This window comes from Martes martes (assembly GCF_963455335.1).
Source record: "Martes martes genome assembly, chromosome: 2".
Classification (NCBI taxonomy): Eukaryota; Metazoa; Chordata; class Mammalia; order Carnivora; family Mustelidae; genus Martes; species Martes martes.
This window is the reverse complement of record NC_137889.1, coordinates 39913876-39937241: the sequence shown is the minus strand read 5'-3', so window position 1 is coordinate 39937241 and position 23366 is coordinate 39913876. Positions and strand designations below refer to the sequence as shown.

The following is a 23366-nucleotide window of genomic DNA, read 5'->3' as shown; positions in this document are numbered from 1 at the left end:
AATACTGTCAAATGCTTTTTCTGAGTCTACTGAGACAATCATACAGTTTTTATACTTCATTTTGATCATGTGGTACATCACATTTATTGATTTGCAGATGTTGAACCACCCCTGCCTGCATCTCTGGAATAAAACCCATCTGATCATGGAGTATGATCTTTTCAAAATGTTGCTGCATTTGGTTTGCCAATATTTTATTGAGGATCTTTTGCATCTATGTTCATCAAGGATTTGGCCTTTTTTTCTGTATCCTTGCCTGGCTTTGCTATCAGGGTTATGTAATTTGAAAGTGTTCCCACCTTTTTTTTTTTTTTTTTTTTTTTTTTTGTGAATAGTTTGAGAAGGATTGGCATTTATTCTTTGAAGCTTGGTAGAATTCACCAGTGAAATCATCAGGTCTTGGATTTTTATTTTTTGGGGAGGTATTTGATTGTTGATTCAATCTCCTTATTAGTAATTCATCTGTTCAGTTTTTCTGTTTTTTCATGATTTAGTCTTGGTAGGGTGTTCATATCCAGGAACTGATTCTTTTTTATGTTGTCCAGTTTCCCAGGGAAAAATCCCACCTGATCATGGTGGATAATCTTTTTAATGTACTGTTGGATCCTATTAGCTAGGATCTTGTTGAGAATCTTGGCACCCATATTCATCAGGGATACTGGTCTGAAATTCTCCTTTTTGATGGGGTCTTTGGCCTGGTTTGGCGATCAAGGTAATGCTAGCTTCACAGAAAGAAAATGGAAGTTTTTCTTCTGTTTCTATTTTTTTGAAACAGCTTCAGGAGAATAGATATTATTTCCTTTTTTTTTTTTTTTTTAAGATTTTATGTATTTGACACAGAGAGAGAGAGAGATAGTGAGAGAGGGTATGTAAGCAGGGGGAGTGGGAGAGGGAGAAGCAGGCTCCTCGCTGAGCAGGGAGCCCGATGTGGGGCTTGATCCCAGGACACTTGGATCATGATTGGAGCCGAAGGCAGATGCTTAACGACTGAGCTACCCAGGCGCCCCTGAATAGGTATTATTTCTTCTTTGAATGTTTGGCAGAATTCCCCAAGGAATCAGTCAGGTCCTGGGCTCTTGTTTTTTGGGAGGTTTTTGATCACTGCTTCAATCTCATTACTAGATATCAGTCTATTCAGGTTGTCAATTTCTTCCTGTTTCAGCCTTGGAAGTTTATAGGATTCCAGGAATGCATCCATTTCTTCTGGGTTGTTTAACTTATTGGCATATAGCTTTTGATAATAATTTTTTTGTTGATGATAATTTCTGATGATTGTTTCTATTTCCTTGGTGTTAGTCATGATCTCTCTACTTTTTTAAAAAAAGATTTTATTTACTTGAGAGAGAGATAATGAGAGAGAGAGAGAGAGAGAGAGAGAGAGCACGAGAGAGGGTAGGGTCAGAAGGAGAAGCAGACTACCCGCCGAGCAGGAAGCCCGAAGTGGGACTCAATCCCAGGACTCCAGGATCATGACATGAGCCGACGGCAGTCACCCAACCAACTGAGCCACCCAGGCATCATCTCCCTTTTCTTTCATAATTTTATTATTTTGGGTCCTCTCTCTTTTCTTTTGGATTAGTTTGGCCAGTGGTTTATCGATCTTATTAATTCTTTCAAAGAACCAGCTTCTAATTCATTGATCTCTGCTCTAATCTTAATTATTTCCCTTCTTGTGCACTGGGTTGGCTTAATTTGTTGTTGATTTTCCAGTTCCTTAGGGTGTAAAGAGAGTTGGTGAATCCGAGATTTTTCAATTTTTTTGAGTGAGGCTTGGATGGCTATGTATTTCCCCCTTAGGACCACCTTTCCCATATCCCATAGGTTTTGGACTGATGTGTCTTCGTTCTCATTGGTTTCCATGAATTGTTTAAGTTCTTCCTTAATTTCCTGATTGATCCAAACATTCTTGAGCAGGCTGGTCTTTAGCTTTCAAATGTTTGAATTCCTTCCAAACTTTTTCTTGTGGTTGAGTTTCAGTTTCAAAGCACTGTGGTCTGAGAACATGCAGGGAATAATCTCAATCTGTTGGTATCGATTAAGCCCTGATTTGTGACCCAGTACGTGGTCTATAATGAAGAAAGTTCCATGTGTGCTCGAGAAGAATGAGTATTCTGCTATTTAGGGTGGAACGTTCTGTATATATCTATCAGGTCCATCTGGTCCAATGTGTCATTCACAGCTCTTGTTTCTTTGTTGATTTTCTGCTTGGATGATCTGTCTATTGCAGAGAGTGGTGTGTTAAGATCCCCTACTTAATGTATTCGTATCAACATGACTCTGTATTTTGAGTTGGCTCCTCCCATGTGGGTGGCATAAATATTTACAATTGTTAGATCTTCTTGTTGGATAGACCCTTTAAGAATGATGTAGTGTCCTTCTGTATCTCTGAATACCGTCTTTAGCTCAAAATCTAATTCATCTGATATGAGAATTGCTACCCCAGCTTTCTTTTGAGGCCCGTTGACATGAATGATGGTTCTCCATCCCGTCACTTTCAGTCTGGATGCATCTTCAGGTTCCAAATGCATCTCTTGTAGACAGCATATGGACGGGTCCTGTCATTTTATCCAGTCTGTAACTCTAAGCCATTTTATGGGAGCATTTAGATTGTTTGGCATATGTCTTTTATGATTATTGGCATATGTCTTTTATGAATGACTATTTTCTGTGATATCAGTTGTAATGTCTGCTTCATTTCTAATTTTAATTATTTGAGTCCTCTTTTTTTCTTAAATCTGTTTGTCTATTTTGTTTACTTTTTCAAAAATTGAGCTCTTTTGTTTCATTGATCTTTTCTACTGTCCATTTTTGACTATTTGTTTCCACTCTGGACTTTGTTATTTCCCTTTTTTTCTAATTTGGGGTTTGGTTTATGCTTCTTTTTCTAATTCCTTGAAGTATAAAATTGGGTTGTTTATTTAAGATCCTACCTTTTACTTAATGTAGACATTTGCATTTATTGCTATAGGCTTCCCCCTGAGAATTGCTTTTCATGCATCCCATAAGGTTTGATATGTTGTACTTCCATTTTCATGTGTCTCAAGATATTTTTTTTATTTCTCTTTGAGAGATATCTGGGTAACTTCTAGTTTCTAGGTTTTATTTTTGTAATGAGAAATTTTTGTAATGAGATGGTGTCTGTAAACACCATCATGATAATAAAATAAAAATAGTTTAACAGGTCTTTCATAGGCTCGAATCAATCCAGAAGGAAAATTCCTACTATTCAAATAGATTACACTACTGTTACTATTCAGATTTAATATTGGTAAGATATAAATTTGGGTTCGTTTGAAAAACAAAAAGTAATCTCCTGTATTAAAAAAAAGAATTACAGATTCAAAAGTCAAATATTGCTTGCCAAATATCACTCATTCTGTGTAGTATCCTACATAATTTTTTGTTTGTGTAACTGATGATACAAAGTAAATTCTGATGTGAGCAAGCCAAAATACATCTACCTGAAAAAATTTTATCTCCTTTCAAATTTCACCTATTTACAAAGTGCTTATAAAAATCAGACTTAGCAGGCACCTGGGTGGCTCAGTGGGTTAAAGCTTCTGCCTTCGGCTCAGGCCATGATCCCAGGGTCCTGGGATCGAGCCCCACGTTGGGCTCTTTGCTCAGCAGGGAGCCTGCTTCCTCCTCTCTCTCTCTGCCTGCTTCTCTGCCTACTTGTGATCTCCGTCAAGTAAATAAATAAAATCTTAAAAAAAAAAAAATCAGACTTAGTATGATCCAAAGGTCCTGGGATCGAGTCCTACATCTGGCTCTCTGCTCAGCGGGGAGCCTGATTTCTCTCTCTCTGCCTGCTTCTCTGCCTACTTGTGATCTCTGTCTGTCAAATAAATAAATATAATCTTAAAAAAAATCAGACTTAGTTTTCTCACACTATTCTATACTATTACATTTGGTAGTCAACAGAAATATAAATTTTGAAATTTTGATAATATTAAATATATTTTTAGTGTGAATAAGCACATTTCTAAAAGAAAGCACATGACACACATGGTTATTTCTAAAGCAATTTTGATTGTTTTAAATTATTAAGTCCGAGACAAAAATAATAGTAAATGTTACAGTTTTTCTTTATTCATGCAGTGGTATTTTAAGATGATCATACTCAAAGTACTATTTTCTCATTTTGAAGGAGAAAGATAGGACATAGATTAAATAAGAATTAATAGACTGTTAACTGCATGACTTCAAAATTTATTCATAAATCTGTCCTAAATATTTGGGCATAACTAATTTTGGGGGGGTTTCAGTTGTGAGTAGAAAAAACCAGAATGATTATCCTGGTAATTATGTTAATTATTTTAGATATAAGGAGCTATAAGAAACACTACTATATACATTGTTTCCAAGCTTGTTTTTTAAGCAGATTAATCTTTTAGAGGGAGCAAACTAAACAAAATCTGAGTATGAACTTGATGAAGCATAATTCTGCATTATAAATTTTAATGTATAATATATATTATAAAGCATATCAATTGGAAAGGTGGAACTTTGTAAATTTTGGAGGTATTTTTTGGTATGGTTTTTTTACAAACACACAATGTATAAAACTTGAACTGCGTATCAGTGTAGTTAGCCTCAGCATTCTGCCTAATTTTGTACTTCGGATGGTTACAGTTTTGTAAAAATTCTAAAATTCTGATTCATATAAAAAAGTGGCATAAATGATAAAACTTTTTAAGCTGCCTACTTTATAAACAGAATATTTTTTAATAGAAAAGTGAAATAACAGTAGAACATTATTCTGAGACATATAAGAGAAATCAAGATGATAATGTATGAATGTATAAAAATTTAGTACATGTAAAGTACTAAAAGTACCTTACATGTACTAAAAGCTGAAAAGTTAGAAACACATTTTAAAATGAATGTAGAATCAATCTTTTAAAATCCTGAAGAACTATGAAAAAGTCTTCAACTTCAGTCAACACAAAAAATTTGAAAAGCACGGTACTCAAGAGTGAGTTAGCATCAAAGTCATGTCCCACTTAATGCAACTAATTCATTTCTGAAAATCAATGTTTGGTCAAAAAATGCAAAACAGGGATTCACTTGCTAGTCCTTGCAAGAGAAAAAAGTGATAATAGTGTAGTACATGTCAATCTCAAATAATTTCCTAAGAAGTGTCTAAAGCACAAAAAAATGACTATATATAAACACAGTAATCACATAAGATATAAGGTGCTTAAAATATTGCTTCCATATCACCAAACAACTGTGTTTTTAGATTTTATTTATTTATTTGAGAGAAAGAGAGACAGCATGTACATTACTGGTGGGAGGGTCGAGGGGGTGGTGTAGAATCTCAAGTAGACTCCTCGGCCAGTGCGGAGCCAGACTTGGGGCTGAATCCCACAACACCCAAGTGGAAACCAACAGTCAGGCACATAACCAACTGAGCCACCCAGGCACCCTAATAATCACGTTTTTAAACAAACAAATCCTTTTTATGTGTCTTGGGTCTCTTTGCACCAGCAACATCTTAGTCCAAGAAAATTCTTTGCTGACAACTGGACACAGTTTCCAAAATAACTACATGGCTGACCTTTAACTGTAATGTTATTTGAGACTTCCCACATGTATTATTTAAAATGTCGTATGGAGGGGCACCTGGGTGACTCAGTCGGTTAAGCGTCTGCCTTTGGCTTGCGTCATGATCCTGGGGGTCCGGGACTGAGCCTTGCATCAGGCTCTCTGCTCAGCAGGCAGCCTGCTTCTCCCTCTCCTTATGCCTGCCGCTCTGCCTTCTTGTGCTCTTTCTCTGTCAGATAAATAAATAAAATCTTAGGAAAAATAAAGTACTGAGTTTGGGGATGCAATTATGATTTTTCTCTATATAAACATCAACCAAAAAAAGCTTATAGAGTTACAATGTTTAATATGGTAGCCAAGGCCAAATATAGCATTTGAGAACTGGAAATGTGGGTAATCCAAACTGAGATGTGCAGTAAGTGAAAAAATATATAACAGATTTCAAAAGACTCAGTACAAAAAAGGGGAGGAAATGTTTCAGTAGGTTTTTTTGTTTTGTTTTGTTTTCATACTGAAATAATATTCTATATACACTGGATTAAATTTAAAAATACATTATGAAATTAATCTCACTGATTTCTTATTCTAGTATATGGGATGAAAAATTTTAAAGTTACATATGTGGCATCCATTAGATTTCTTTTAAGCAGGTCTGTTGTTAGAGCAGCTTAAATATTTTATGATATTTGAATATTAAAAACAATAGGACAATAATAAAGAAATGTAAAACCCTGAAAATGAAAGCTGAAAATATTCAACCTTGCAAAACAAGTATTCTTGACATTTTAAATTAATGATCTTGTCAAGCTTTGAAAGTAAAAACCTACTTTAGTCTGAGATGCAGACTGGCTCCATCTGGTGGAGGTTATTTTGGGGGCTTAAATATACATGGGTCTGTGCTGCTGGGACTTCTGGGATGGAAGCTCTGTCAGATAATAATGTGAGGACCTTCTCCTTCCCTACAAGCCACCCCTCCACCCCTGCAGTATACCTCTTTCTCTATTATTCCTACCCTTCTATCCATATCTCCCTAGTACCCAGAAGAACCTGTGCCAGGCTTCCTTTGAGACATGGAATTGGCACAGAATAGGAACCAATCATTTTATACCTCGATTCCTGACTGCATCACTGTAGGGTTTCATTGTTTTTACAGTTTATCATAAATGCCAGCACTTCCCCATAAGGGAAATTATTTCTACTGTATACGGGAGTAGATACAAATTAACATTTTGTTAAAAATAATTCTATAAATAAAGTTAGCTCATGTCTATCGAAAATAGCCCATCTAACTAAGACTTTTTTGTGTATCCTGAACCACTGAGAAATTTTCAGGACAATGATACTTTGTTAAAGTAAAATGGAGGAGACACAACAAGGCTCTCCGTCTTAATTGTGAAAAGAATTACTCAAACCTGAGTATTTTTAAAAAGACTCATGGTGTAGTATTTTCTACTAAGATTCCAGGCATCTCAAAACCTAACAACCTACACAATCCCCACATTCCTCACATGAATCTATTCTCTCAGTAATCAAGTATATAAACTAATCAGGTGGTCTAAGTCCACTACTTGGTGCAGTTTATTTCAAAAATGACAAAATTTCTAAAAAAAAAAAAAAAAGAATGATGAAAGCTCTTGTGCTGAGAGCAGATAACCTTTCTAACTTCTATGTTCTTTCTAAAGCTCAACTGTAAATCATGAATTTCCTAAAGGTTCATCCATGTTGGACCATGTTTCAGAATTTTCTTCCTTTTAAAGACTAATATTCCTTTGTGTGTATGTATGTATGTATGTACGTGTATGTGTTTATCCATTTTGTTTAAGCATTCATCCATCAAGGGTCACTTATGTTGATTCCATACTTTGGCAACTCTGAATAATATTGCTAAGAATATCTAATTAATATCAATTACTTTGGGGAAAACAGAGCTACCCTATGACCCAGCAATTGCACATCGAGGTATTTATCCAAAGGATACAACACAGTGATTCAAAGGGGTACAAGCATCCCAATGTTCATATAGCAGGAATATCCACAATAGCCAAAACATGGAAAGAGCCCAAATGTCCACTGACAGATGAATGGATAAAGAAGTGGTATAGATAAACAATGGAATATCACTCAGCCATCAGAAAGGATAAAACTTTGCGATTTGCAACAATGCGGATAGAGCTAGAGTATTGTGCTAAGTGAAATAAGTCAGTCTGAGAGAGACAATGCCATAGGACTTCACTCATATGTGGGAATTTAAGAAATGAAACAGATGAACATAGAGTAAGGGGAAGAAAAACAAAATAAGATGATGATAAAAAGGGAGGCAAACCATAAGAGACCCTTAATTCTAGGAAACAACCTGAAGGTTGCTAGAGGGGAGACGGGTGGGGGGAAGGAGTAATTAGGTGATGGATATTAAGGAAGGCACTTGATGTAATGAGCACTGGGTGTTATATGCAACTGATGAATCACTAAATTTTATCCCAGAAAGTAATAATATAGTATATGTTAATTAAATTGAAGTTAAAGAATTAAAAAAAAATTACTTTGGGGATATGCTCAGAAGTACAATTGCTGGAACATATAGTTGTTGTTTTTTTTTTTTTTGTTTTGTTTTTTTGTTTTTTGTTTTTTTTAAAACTTTTTGAGGAATTGCTTGCCATAGATGGCTATGCCATTTTACACTCTCTCAGATGGTACAGAGTTCCTATACTCCACATGTTTGCTAACACTTACTTTGATTTGATAATAGCCCTCTTAACAAGTATAAGGTGGTATCTCACTGTGATTTTGATTTGTATTTCCTAACTGATTAGTGATGTTGAGCATCTTTTCATATACTTATGGATCATTTGCTTATCTTCTTTGGAAAATTATCTATTCAAGGGAATGTTTTGTTTTTGTTAACTGTTGAAGTATCATCCTTCATATATTCTGGATGCTAATCCCCCATCAAATGAGTGATTTGCAGATAATTTGTCCATTCCATGGGTTACCTTTTCACTCTGTTGATAATTCCTTTGATGCACAAAATTTTTTAATTTTGATGAAACCCAACTATCTAACAATTCTTTTGTTTCCTGTATTTTAGGTGTTATACCCAAAAAATCATTGCCAAATTCAATGTCTGAAGTTCTTCCCCTCATGTTCCTTCTAAAAGTTTTATATTTTTAGCTCGAACATTTAGGACTTTGATCCACTTTAAGGTAATTACCATATACGGTGTAAGATAAGGGTTCAACTTCATTTTTTTCCTCATGTGTGAGTCCAGTTTTCCAAATACCAATTGTTGAAAAGTGTCCTTTCCTCATTTGAATGGTCATGACAACTTTCTAAAAATCGTCTGACCACAATATGGAATGGTTTATTTCTGGCTCTCCATTCTATTCCACTGGTCTTTGTATTTTTTTGTCAGTACTGACTCCACCATTTTGATTACTATGGCTTTGTAATTAAGTTTTGAAATCATTAAGTGTGAGGCCTCCAACTTTGTTCTTTTCTTTTTAAGGATTTTATGTATTTTATGTATTTATGTATTTAAGAGAGAGAGCACAGTGGGTGAGAGGGAGAAACAGACTCCCTGCAGGGGGTCCAATGTGGACCAAGCTAAAGGCAAGATGCCAATCAACTGAGCTAACCAGGTGCCCTCTTTATTTTTTTTTTTAATTATTTATTTATTTATTTGAGAAACAGAGAGAGAGCCAGTGAGAGCCTGAGGAGGGAGGGAGGGTCGGAGGGAGAGGGAGAAGCAGACTCCCTACTGAGCAGAGAGCCTGATGCAGGGCTTAATCCCAGGACTCTGACATTATGACCAGAGCCAAAGGCAGCTACTTAATCGACTGAGCCAACCAGTCACCCCAAACATTTTTTTTCTTTTTTTTTGTATTTTTTATTCCAACTTTTTTTTTTTTTTTTCCCAGATTGTTTTGGCTAGGGGCACCTGAGTGGCACAGTTAGTTAAGCATCTGCCTTCAGCTCACGTCATGAATCCAGGGTCCTGGGATCGAGTCCCGAGCTGGGCTCCTTGCTTGGCAGAGAGCCTGCTTCTCCCTCTCCCTCTGCATGCAGTTCCCTCTCTCACTATCTCTCTCTATGTGTCAAATAAATAAATAAAATCTTAAAAAAAATGTTTTGGCCATCTGGGGCTCCTTCAAATTTCCTATGAATTTCAGAATAGGTTTCTGTTTTTGCAAAACAACAAAAAAGTCACTTAGGAATCTTCTGAGAACCACACTGAACCTGCAGTTGCTATAGGCAGAACTGATGCCTTAACAATAATTTAAGTCTCCCAACCCAAGAAAGCAAGATGTTCTTCCATTTATTTGTCTTTGTTACTTTCAACCACCATTTTCAGTGCTGAAACATTTTCACTATTCAAATTGCTTTAGAAAATTGTATAGTAGATAATATCTTAAAAATTAAACAGTTTTCTCTCACAGTTCTGGAGGGTTAAAATCCACAGTCAAAATGCTGGCCAGTTTTGTTTCAACTGAGGCATCTCTCCATGGTTTGTAGATAGTGGTTTTATTAGTGTCCTCACATGGCCTTTTCTCAGTGTGTGTGCAACTCTGGTGTCTCTTCTTCTTCTTCTTCTTCTTCTTTTTTTTTTTTTTAAGATTTTATTTACTTATTTGACAGAGAGAGAGATCACAAGTAGGCAGAGAGGCAGGCAGAGAGAGAGGAGGAAGCAGGCTCTGCGCTAAGCAGAGAGTCTGATGCGGGGCTTGATCCCAGGACTCTGGGATCATGACCTGAGCAGAAGGCAGAGGCTTTAACCCACTGAGCCACCCAGGCGTCCCCTGGTGTCTCTTCTTTTAAGGATACCAGTCATATTGGATTAGGATCCACCCTTATGATTTCATTTAACCTTAGTAACATCTTTAAAGGCCCTTTTTCCAAATAGTCACAGTAAGGATTAGGGCATCAACATATGAATACAAAGGAAACACAATTTAGTCCATAACACTCTTACTATGACTTCTAGTACTATGTTGAAAAGAAGTGGTGAGAGTAAGCATCTTTCTTTTGTTCCTGATATTAGAGGAAAAGCTTTCAGTCTTTCACCATTGAGTATGATGTTAGCTCTAAGTCTTTCAAACATAAATGTTGAGGTATTTTCCTTCTATCCTCGATTTGTTGAGTGCTTCTATCCTGAGAGTTTTTCATTTTTTCAAATGATTTTTCTGCATCAATTGAAATATTCATGTGGATTAGCTTCTTTGTTCTGTTAATGTGGCATAACAAATTTACTTTGCTAGTGTTTTGTGGAGGATTTTTGCATCAATATTCCTAAGAGATATTGTTCTGTAATTTTGTGAGTATCTTAGTTTGGCTTTGGTACTGGTGTATTACTTGCCTCAGAATGAGTTTGGAAGTGTTCCCTCCACCTCAGTTTTGTCTTAGCAGGACTGGCCTTAATTCTTTTTGAAGTTTTGATAGAATTCTCTAGTAAGCCTATATGGTTCTCGGGTTTTCTTCACTGGAAGGTTTATTATTACTGATTAAGTCTCCTATCAGTCTGTCAGACTTTGTATTTCTGCGTGATTCAGTCTTGGCAGCTTGTTTGTTTCTAAAAATTGTTCATTTGTCATACAGGTTATTCAGTGTATAGTTGTTCACAGTACTCTTTTTATAAACCTTTTTATTTCAGTTATTTCAGTTAAATATTTCAGTTAAATCAGTTAAAAGTAGTAACATTCCCTCTTTCATTTCTAATTTTAATTATTTGAGTCTTCTCCATTTCCCTCAACCTAGCTAGGGATTTGTCAAATTTGTTAAATTTTTCAAAAGACGCCTTATTTCATTGACTTTTTTCTAATATTTTGATATTTCCTATTTTATATCTCTGCAATAAAGTATCTTAATTCTTTCTGCTGGTTTCTTTTTACTAGTTCTTTAAGGTATAAAACTAGGTTTTGAATTGAGAACTTTCTTCTTTTTTAATATAAGCATTTATGCTAAAAATTTCTCTCTGTTTGATCCACTCTGACAATTTGTCTTCTGTGTATTTAGGCCACTGACATTTAATGATATAGCTGGATTAATAGCTACCATGTTTGTTACCGTTTTCTATTCATTGTTCTTGTTATTCATTCCTGTTTTTGTCTTCTCCCTTTTCCTGTCTTTTGGTGATTTTAACTGAGCAGCGTATACGATTCCGTTTTCCTTATTTCTCAGTATGTTATATTTTTTAATGTTTTCTAGTAGTTGCCGTAAGTTTGCAATATACTTTTACAACTAATCCAAATCTACATTCAAATAACATTTCAGAGGTAGTGCAAGTACTTTACAAAAAACAGAAACCAGGGGGCTTGGAGTCAAGATGGCGGAGAAGTAGCAGGCTGAGACGACATCGGGTAGCAGGAGATCAGCTAGATAGCTTATCTAACCATTGTGAACACCTACAAATCCAACGGGAAATCGAAAAGAAGAGCAACAATTCTAGAAACAGAAAATCGACCACTTTCTGAAAGGTAGGACCCATGGAGAAGAGAATCCAAAGCAAAGGGAAGACAGACCGCGGCGGGAGGGGCCGGCTCCTGGCAAGCGGCGGAGCAATGGAGCACAAAATCGGGACTTTTAAAAGTCTGCTCCACAGAGGGACATCGGTCCAGAGGCTAAACCGGGGAGAAGCCCAGGCGGGGTCAGCGTAACCCCAGGTCCCGCGGGGTCACAGAAGGATAGGGGGTGTCTGACTGCTGCAGAGCTTACAGGTATTAGAGCGGGGAAGCCGGCTACAGCGACAAAGCCGAGGAGTGAGATCTCAGCCCATGGTTACCTTGAGCCGGTCACAGGCTGGGTGGGCTCGGAGCGCGGCCGGAGGCCACAGAGACAGAAGCGACCGGGCGCATTTCTCCAAGTGCCAGCAAAAGACTGCTTTCCTACCGACGTGACCACAGGCCAGGCAGGCGGGGCGGTTGGGCGCTATTCTCTGAGGGCGCACTGAGGAGTGGAACCCCAAGCTCTAGGCTCCTCTGGGCCGAGAGATTGGGAGGTCGCCATCTTCATTCCCGTCCTCCGGAACTCTACGGAAAGCGCTCAGGGAACAAAAGCTCCCGAAAGCAAACCCGAGCGGATTACTTAGCCCGGCCCCTGGTAAGAGCGGTGCAATTCCGCCTGGGGCAAAGACACTTGAGAATCACTACAACAGGCTGCTCCCCCAGTAAATCAACAAGAAACCCAGCCAAGACCAACTTCACTCACCAAGAACATCGGAATTCTAGAGGAGGAGAAAGCAAATCTTATCTGGACAAAATGACAAGGTGGAAAAACTCACCACAAAAAAAAGAACAAGAGGCAGTACCGAAGGCTGGGGACCTAATCAATATGGACATTGGTAATATCACAGATTTAGAGTTCAGAATGACAAACTCTAGGTTCTAGCCAAGGTTCTAGCCTAGGTTCTTCTCAAGGTTCTAGCCGGGCTCGAAAAAAGGCATAGAAGATATTAGAGAAACCCTCTCCGGAGAGATAAAAGCCCTTTCTGGAGAAATAAAAGAACTAAAATCTAACCAAATTGAAATCAAATGAGGTGCAATCAAAAATGGAAGGTCTCACTGCTAGGATAAATGAGGCAGAAGAATGAATTAGTGACATAGAAGACCAAATGACAGAGAATAAAGAAGCTGAGCAAAAGAGAGACAAACAAATACTGGACCACGAGGAGAGAATTCGAAGATAAGCGACACCATAAGAAGACACAACATTAGAATAATTGGGATTCCAGAAGAAGAAGAAAGAGAGAGGGGAGCAGAAGGTATATTGGAGACAATTATTGGAGAGAATTTCCCTAATATGGCAAAGGGAACAAACATCAAAATCCAGGAGATGCTAAGAACGCCCCTCAAAATCAATAAAAATAGGTCCACACCTCGTCACCTGATAGTAAAATTTACAAGTCTTAGCGACAAAGAGAAAATCCTGAAAGCGGCCCGGGAAAAGAAGTCTGTTACATACAAGGGTAAAAACATTAGATTGGCAGCGGACCTATCCACAGAGACCTGGCAGGCCAGAAAGAACTGGCATGATATATTCAGAGCAATAAACGAGAGAAACACGCAGCCAAGAATACTATATCCGGCTAGGCTATCATTGAAAATAGGAGGAGAGATAAAGAGCTTCCAGGACACATAAAAGCTAAAAGAATTTGCAAACACCAAACCAGCTCTACAGGAAATATTGAAAGGGGTCCTCTAAGCAAAGAGAGACCCTAAAAGGAATAGATCAGAAAGAAACAGAGACAATATACAGTAACAGTCACCTTACAGGCAATACAATGGCAATAAATTCATATCTCTCAATAGTTACCCGAATGTTAATGGGCTAAATGCCCCAATCAAAAGACACAGGGTATCAGAATGGATAAAAAAACAAAACCCATCAATATGCTGCCTACAAGAAACTCATTTTAGACCCGAAGACACCTCCAGATTTAAAGTGAGGGGGTGGAAAACAAGGTACCATGCTAATGGACATCAGAAGAAAGCTGGGGTGGCAATCATTATATCAGATCAATTAGATTTTAAGCCAAAGACTATAATAAGAGATGAGGAAGGACACTACATCATACTCAAAGGGTCTGTCCAACAAGAAGACCTAACAATCTTAAATATCTAACATATCTAACAATATCTAATAAATATCTAACAATAACTAACATGGGAACAGCCAACTATATAAGCCAATTAATAACAAAATCAAAGAAATAAATTGACAGTAATACAATAATAGTAGGGTACTTTAACACTCCTCTCACTGAAATGGACAGATCATCTAAGCAAAAGATCAACAAGGAAATAAAGGCCTTAAATGACACACTGGACCAGATGAACATCACAGATATATTCAGAACATTCCATCCCAAAGCAACTGAATATACATTCTTCTCTAGCGCACATGGAACATTCTCCAGAATAGATCACATCCTGGGTCATAAATCAGGTCTCAACCAGTATCAAAAGACTGGGATCATTCCGGGCATACTTTCAGACCACAATGCTCTGAAGCTAGAACTCAATCACAAGAGGAAATTGGGAAAGAACCCAAATACATGGAGACTGAACAGCATCCTTCTAAAGAATGAATGGGTCAACCAGGAAATTAGAGAAGAATTGAAAAAATTCATGGAAACAAATGATAATGAAAACACAACGGTTCAAAATCTGTGGGACAAAACAAAGGCAGTCCTGAGAGGAAAATATATAGCGGTGCAAGCCTTTCTCAAGAAACAAGAAAGGTCTCAAATACACAACCAAACCCTACCCCTAAAGGAGCTAGAGAAAGAACAACAAAGAAAGCCTAAACCCAGCAGGAGAAGAGAAATCATAAAGATCAGAGCAGAAATCAATGAAATAGAAACCAAAAAAACAATAGAACAAATCAACAGTAGTAGGAGCTGGTTCTTTGAAAGAATTAATAAGACTGATAAACCCCTGGCCAGACTTATCGAAAAGAAAAGAGAAAGGATGCAAATAAATAAAATCATGAATGAAAGAGGAGAGATCACAACCAATACCAAAGAAATACAAACAATTATAAGAACATACTACGAGCAACTCTACGCCAACAAATTTGACAATCTGGAAGAAATGGATACATTTCTAGAGACGTATAAACTACCACAACTGAACCAGGAAGAAATAGAAAACCTGAACAGAACCATAACCAGTAAGGAGATTGAAATAGTCATCAAAAATCTCCAAACAAACAAAAGTCCAGGGCCAGATAGCTTCCCAGGGGAATTCTACCAAACATTTAAAGAAGAATTAATTCCTATTCTCCTGAAACTGTTCCAAAAAATAGAAATGGAAGGAAAACTTCCAAACTCATTTTATGAGGCCAGCATCACCTTGATCCCAAAACCAGACAAGGATGCCATCAAAAAAGAGAATTACAGACCAATACCCTTGATGAACACAGATGCGAAAATTCTCACCAAAATACTGGCCAATAGGATCCAACAGTACATTAAAAGGATTATTCACCACGACCAAGTGGGATTTATTCCAGGGCTGCAAGGTTGGTTCAACATCCGCAAATCCATCAATGTGATACAATACATTAAAAAAAGAAAGAAAAAGAACCATGTGATACTCTCAATAGATGCCGAAAAAGCATTTGACAAAGTGCAGCATCCCTTCCTGATTAAAACTCTTCAAAGTGTAGGGATAGAGGGCACATACCCCAATATCATCAAAGCTATCTATGAAAACCCCACCGCAAATACCATTCTCAATGGAGAAAAACTGAAAGCTTTTCCGCTAAGGTCAGGAACACGGCAGGGATGTCCGTTATCACCACTGCTGTTCAACATAGTACTAGAAGTCCTAGCCTCAGCAATCAGACAACAAAAAGAAATTAAAGGCATCCAAATTGGCAAAGAAGAAGTCAAACTATCACTCTTTTCAGATGATATGATACTATATGTGGAAAACCCAAAAGGCTCCACTCCAAAACTGCTAGAACTTGTACAGGAATTCAGTAAAGTGTCAGGATATAAAGTCAATGCACAGAAATCAGTTGCATTTCTTTACACTAACAACAAGACAGAAGAAAGAGAAATTGAGGAGTCATTCCCATTTACAATCGCACCCAAAACCATAGGATACCTAGGAATAAATCTAACCAAAGAGGCAAAGAATCTATACTCAGAAAACTATAAAGTACTCATGAAAGAAATTGAGGAAGACACAAAGAAATGGAAAAATATTCCATGCTCATGGATTGGAAGAACAAATATTGTGAAAATGTCTATGCTACCTAAAGCAATCTACACATTTAATGCAATCCCTATCAAAATCCCATCCATTTTTTTTTAAAGAAATAGAACAAATAATCCTAAAATTTATATGGAACCAGAAAAGACCTCGAAGAACCAAAGGAATATTGAAAAAGAAAGCCAAAGTTGGTGACATCACAATTCCAGACTTCAAGCTCTATTACAAAGCTGTCATCATCCAGACAGTATGGTACCAGCACAAAAAAAGACATATAGACCAATGGAACAGAATAGAGAGCCCAGAAATAGACCCTCAACTCTATGGTCAACTAATCTTTGACAAAGCAGGAAGGAATGTCCAATGGAAAAAAGACAGCCTCTTCAACAAATGGTGCTGGGAAAACTGGACAGCCACATGCAGAAAAATGAAATTGGACTATTTCCTTACACCACACACAAAAATAGACTCAAAATGGATGAAGGACCTCAGTGTGAGAAAGGAATCTATCAAAATCCTTGAGGAGAACGCAGGCAGCAACCTCTTTGACCTCAGCCGCAGCAACTTCTTCCTAGGAACATCGCCAAAGGCAACAGAAGCAAGGGCAAAAATGAACTATTGGGATTGCATCAAGATCAAAAGCTTTTGCACAGCAAAGGAAACAGTTAACAAAACCAAAAGACAACTGACAGAATGGGAGAAGGTATTTGCAAACGACATATCAGATAAAGGGCTAGTATCCAAAATCTATAAAGAGCTTAGCAAACTCAACACCCAAAGAACAAATAATCCAATCAAGAAATGGGCAGAGGACATGAACAGACATTTCTGCAGAGAAGACATCCAGATGGCCAACAGACACATGAAAAAATGCTCCACATCACTCGGCATCAGGGAAATACAAATCAAAACCACAATGAGATACCACCTCACACCAGTCAGAATGGCTAAAATTAACAAGTCAAGAAATGACAGATGCTGGCGAGGATGCGGAGAGAGGGAAACCCTCCTACACTGTTGGTGGGAATGCAAGCTGGTGCAACCACTCTGGAAAACCGTGTGGAGGTTCCTCAAAAAACTGAAAATAGAGCTACCCTACAACCCAGCAATTGCACTACTGGGTATATATCCTAAAGATACAAGCGTGGTGCTCCGAAGGGGCACGTGCACTCAAATGTTTACAGCAGCAATGTCCACAATAGCCAAACTATGGAAAGAACCTAGATGTCCATCAACACATGAATGGATAAAGAAGATGTGGTATATATACACAATGGAATACTATGCAGCCATCAAAAGACATGAAATCTTGCCATTTGCGACGACGTGGATGGAACTAGAGGGTATCATGCTTAGCGAAATAAGTCAATCGGAGAAAGACAACTATCATATGATCTCTTTGATATGAGGAAGTGCAGATGCAAGGCGGGGGGGGTTGGGGGAGGTAGGAAAAGAAAAAATGAAAAGATGGGATTGGGAGGGAGACAAACCATAAAAGACTCAATCTCAGGAAACAGACTGAGGGTTACTGGGGGGGAGGGGCGACGGGAGAGGGTGGTGGGGAAATGGACTTTGGGGAGGGTATGTGCTATGATGAGTGCTGTGAAATGTGTAAACCTGGCGATTCACAGACCTGTACCCCTGGGGATAAAAATACATTATATGTTTATTAAAATAAATTAAAAAAAAGAAGAAAGTGTTGAGTCCTTCAACTTGAAAAAAAAAAAAAACCCCAGAAACCATCAAATTCCAGTCTCCTGTTCTTTGTAACATTGCTATAATTCATATCACTTACATCCAAGTATACATGTATACATGTATAAATATGCATATATGCAAAATACATAGTCAAGTAATTGTTCCTATTATTTTGAACAAACTTATCAAATATGCTAAGAAGAAGAAAAATTAAAAAAAAAATTTTACATTGACTTACTCCTCTTATGATACACTTCCTTTCTTTATGTAGAGCTGAGATTCTTACCTATATCATTTTCCTTCTCCCTCAAGAACTTCTCTTAACAATTCTTTTAAGGCAGTTCTACTGGAAAATTTCCTCAATATTCGTATGAAAACATATTTCTCCTTTACTGTTTTCCCTATGTTTTACTGAAATATAACTGACATATATCACTGTGTAAGTTCAAGAAATACAGCTTAATAGTTTGACTTACATATAGTCTAAGATGATAACCACAACAAGCTTAGTTAGCAACTAAGCAACCATCATCTTATATAAAGAGAAAGCAAAAAAGAAAAAAGAAAAAAAATTTTCTTTTTATGAGAACTTAGTATTTACTTTTTTTTTAATTTTTTAAAGATTTTATTTATTTGACAGAGACAGAGACAGCAAGAGAAGGAACACAAGCAGAAGAGTGGGGGAGGGAGATGCTGACTTTTCACTTAATAGGGAGGTCAAAGCAGGGCTCCATCACAGAGCCCCAGGATCATGACCTGAACCGAAGGCAGATGCTTAACTAACTGTGCCACCCAGGCACATCAGCATTTACTCTTCTAACGATTTTCACATATATCATATAGCAGTGTTAACTACACTCATTATGCAATATATTAAATCCCTAAGTACTTACTTATCTTGTAACTGGAAGTTTTTATCTTTGACCACCAATCTCCAATTCCCTTCCACCCACCCCACCCTCACCTCTGGCTGGTAACCACAAATCTGATCTCTTTCCTGAGTTTGACTTTTTTTTTTTTTTTTTTTTTAAGATTCAACACATAAATGAAACCATATAGTATTTGTTTTTCTCTGACTTATTTCACTTGGCATAATTGCCTTCAAGGTCCATCCATGTTGTTACAAATGGCATGATTTCCTCATTTTTTTTTAAATGGCTGAATAATATCCCTTTGTCTATGTGTATCACAGTTTCTTTCTATTCATTTATTGATGAACACTTAGGTTACTTCTACTTCTTTGGTATTGCAAATAATGCTGCAGCAAACATGGGGGTGGGGGTGCAGATATCTTTTCAAGTTAGTGTTTTCATTTACTTTGTATATATTTCCAGAAGTGAAACTGCTGAATTATATAACAGTTCTAGTTTCCATTTTTTGAGGATCCTCCATACTGTTTTTCAGATTGGCTGTACCAGTTTACAATTCCACTAACAGTGTGTAAGGATTCCCTTTTTACCACATTCTTGCCAGCATTTGTTATTTTTTGTCTTTTTATCATGGCTATCCTAAGAGGAATGAAGTTGTATCTCAAAGTGGTTTGATTTGCATTTCCATAATGACTAGTGATCAGCATTTTCATGTACCTGTTGGTGTTTTGTGTATCTTTGGAAAAAATGTCTATTCGGGTCTTTTGCCCATTTTAATTAGGTTTGTTGTTGGGTTTTTTTTTTGTTTTGTTTTGTTTTGTTTTTATTTTGGGGGTTTTTTGGCTATTGAGTTGTAGGAGTCCTTTATATATTTCGGCTGTTAGCCTCTAATCAGAAACATGGTTTGAAACATTTTTCTCATTCTGCAGGTTACCCTTTCACTTGTTTCTCTTGCTTTGCAGAAGCTTTCCAGTTTGATGCAGTTCCACTTGTTTATTTTTTATTTTGTTGCTTGTGCTTTCAGTGTCAAATAGAAAAAAATCATTGGCAAGATCCATGCCAAGGATCTTTAGTCTTATGTTTCTTCTGGTAGTTTCATGGTTTCAGATCTGACGTTCAACTCTTCAATCCATACCAACTTGGTTTTCATGAGTGGTGTAAAATAAAATAATAATATTAAAAATTAAAAAAAATTCATTTTTTTAAACATGAATATCCAATTCTCCCAGCACCATTTATTTGAGACTGTCTTTTCTCCATTGAGAATTATTGGCTCCCTTGTCTAATATTAGGTTGACCATATATGCTAGGGTTTATTTCTGGCCTGTCAGTTCTGTTGCAATGATCTCTTTGTTTTTATGCCAGTATCATACTGTTTTGACTACTAAAGCTTTAATACTATAGCTTGAAATCAGGAAGTGTGTGCCTCCTGCTTAGTTCTTTCTCAGTATTGCTTTGGCTATTTTGTTATTCCATATAAATTTTAGGACTGTTTTTCCTACTTCTGCAAAATATGCAATTGGAATTTTAATTAGGATTACACTGAATCTATTGATGGCTTTTGGTAATATGGACATTGAAACAACATTATTTCTTCCAATCCATGAACATAGAATACTTTTCTATTTGTGTCCTCTTCAATTGCTTTCATCCATGTCTTGCAGTTTTCAGAGTAATGATCTTTCACCTCCTTGGTTAAGTTTATTTATTTATTGTTCTTAATGCTATAGTAATAGGATCATATTCTTTAATTCTTTTTTCAGATAATTCAGTGTTAGTCTATAAAAATGCTACTGATTTTTATATTCTAACTTTGTATCCTATAACTTTACTGAATTTGTTGATTAGGCCTAATAGTTTTTTGTTGGATTCTTTAGGATTTTTTATATATAAAATCAAGTCATCTGCAAAGAGACACAATTTTACATCTTCCTTTCTAATTCTGATGCCTTTTATTTCTCCTTCTTGCCTGACTGTTCTGGCAAGGGTTTCCAGTACTACTTAAATAGAAGTGGTCAGAGTGGGCACCTTTGTCTTATTCCTGATCATACAGAAAAGCTTTCAACATTTCACCACTGATATGATATTAGTTATGGACTTATCATATATGTCCTTTATTATGTAGAGGTATGTTGCTTCTATATCTAATTGGTTAAGAGTTTTGATCATGAATGTTGACTTTCATCAAATACTTTTTATGGATCTACCGAGATGGTAATATGATTTTTTTTCTTTGATTCTATTAATTCTATTGATGGATTTGCATATATTAAACCATCCTTACATCCAAATATAAATCCTACTTGATCACAGTGAATGATCTTATTTTCTTTATAAGATTTTATTTATTTATTTGACAGACAGAGATCACAAGTAGACAGAGAGGCAGGCAGAGAGAGAGAGGGAAGCAGACTCTCCGTGGAGCAGAGAGCCCGATGGGGCTCGATCCAGGACCGTGAGATCATGATCTGAGCCGAAGGCAGAGGCTTTAACCCACTGAGGCACCCAGGCGCCCCAGTGAATGATCTTCTTAATGTGCTGCTAAATTTGGTTTGCTACTATTTTATTGAGAATTATTGAATCTATATTCATCTGGAATATTAGTCTGTAGTTTTCTAATATTTTTCTGGCTTTGGTATCAGGATGATACTGGCCTTGTAAAATAAATTTGTGAGTGTCACCTCTTTTTTAATTTTACAGAAGAGTTTGAGAAGGATTGCCATTAATTCTTTAAATGTTAGGTAAAATTTACCAATAAAGCCATATGGTCCTGGGCTTTTTCTCTGTCAGGAGATTTTTGATTACTGATGCAATCTCTTTACTAATTGACTTATTCAGACTTTCTACTTCTTCCTGATTCATCAAAGGATTTTTGTTTATTTCTAAGAAGTTTTCCATTTTTTTTCTAGGTTGTCCCGCCTGTTGGTATTTAATTGTTCATAATAGCTTTTTATGATTCTTTGTATTTCTGTATATCAGCTGTAGTATCTCCTATTTCATTTATAATTTTGCTGACTTGGGTTTCCTTTCTTTTTCTTGGCTGGTCTAGGTAAAGGTTTGTCAATTTTGTTAATCTTTTCAAAAAAGGAACTCTTAGTTTGGTTAATCTTTTCTGTTTTCCTTTTTCATTTATTTCTTTTTATTCATTTTCCTGTTTCAATTGTTTCTGCTCTAATCTTTACTATTTCCTTCCTTCTGTTAACTTTAGACTCTGTTCTTTTTCTAGTTCCTAAGGGCATAGTTAGGTTGTTTATTTGTGATTTTTCCTGCTTCTTAAAATAGGTGTTTATTGCTATTGACTCTCCTACTAGAACTTCTTTTGCTGTATCCCATATGTTTTGGTATGTTGTGTATTTTTGTTTGTCTCAAGAAAATATTTAATTTCTTTGATTCATTGGTTATTCAGAAGAGTGTTATTTAATTTCCACATACTTGTGTATTTCCAGTTTTCCTCTTGTTATGGACTTCTAGTTTCATATCATTGTGGTCAGAAAAGATAGCTGGTATGATTTTAATATTGAATTCACTAAGACTTGTTCTGTAACCTACAGAACCTCTAGAACATAACCTATAGATTAATACATAATCTATCCTAGAAAATGTTACATGTGTGCTTGATACAAACATATTCTGCTATTTAGGATATAATGTTCTGTATACGTTTCTTGGGTCCACTTAATCTATAGTGTTGTTTAAATTTGCCGTTTCCTTATTGATTCTCTGAATGACCCATCCATTGTTGACAATGGGGTATTAAAGTCCTTAACAGTCACTGTATCAGTGTTTATTTCTTCTTTTAGTTCTGTTAGTTTTTGCTTTATATATTTATGTGATCCATGTTGGTCACATATATATTTACAAGTTATATCTTCTTGATGTATCAGCCCCTTTATCATAACATAATGGCCTTACCTCTTTTTACCATTTTAATTTAAAGTCTTCTTTGTCTGATGTAAGTATAGCTATCTCTGTTGTTCTGTTTTGGGTTACCATTTACTTCAAATACCTTTTTCCATCCCTTTATTCTTGGTCTGCTTGTCTTAATGGCCAAGTGAGTGTCTTATAGGCAGCATATAGCTGAACCTTTTTTCTGTTTTGTTTTTTTAAATCCATCAGCCATTCCATATTTTTTTGCTGACAAATTTAATCCATTTATTTTTAGAGTAGTTATTGCTAAGAACTTACAATTGCTTTTGTTAATTATTTTCTGGTTATTATGTGTCTTGATGTCTTCTGATTATCAGCATGCTTTGACTGGTTTACAATGTTCTTTTGTGTACTTATTATAGGTATTTCTTTTGTGGTTACGATGAGCTATACATAAAATATCTTAGAATTATAACACACTAATTTAAACTAATAACATCAATAAAATTTCTAAGTTTTATACTTTGCCTTCTCTTCCTCCACATATTTTAAGTTACTGATGCTATAATTTACATATTCTTATATTCTGTAATTAATAGCAGGTTACTGTAGTTAAGTATATTTTTACTATTTTTTTAAGTTTTTTTTGTTTTTGTATTTTTTTAATTTAATT

At 36.3% G+C, this 23366-nt stretch overlaps 1 protein-coding gene across 2 annotated transcripts in view; it reads right to left on the bottom strand.

Annotated features, from left to right (window-relative positions):
- Positions 1-23366, bottom strand: part of PSD3 (pleckstrin and Sec7 domain containing 3) — a 536900-nt gene that overhangs the window by 152311 nt on the left and 361223 nt on the right. Inside the window, exon 8 of one of the 2 annotated variants that reach the window (XM_080796196.1) lies at positions 5263-5779. The exons of the other annotated variant lie outside the window; for it this stretch is intronic. Coding sequence (XP_080652322.1) covers positions 5704-5779 — 76 coding nt within the window. The 3' untranslated portion in view covers positions 5263-5703. Of the gene's footprint in view, positions 1-5262; positions 5780-23366 lie in introns of those variants that run through there. 2 annotated transcript variants of the gene reach the window in all.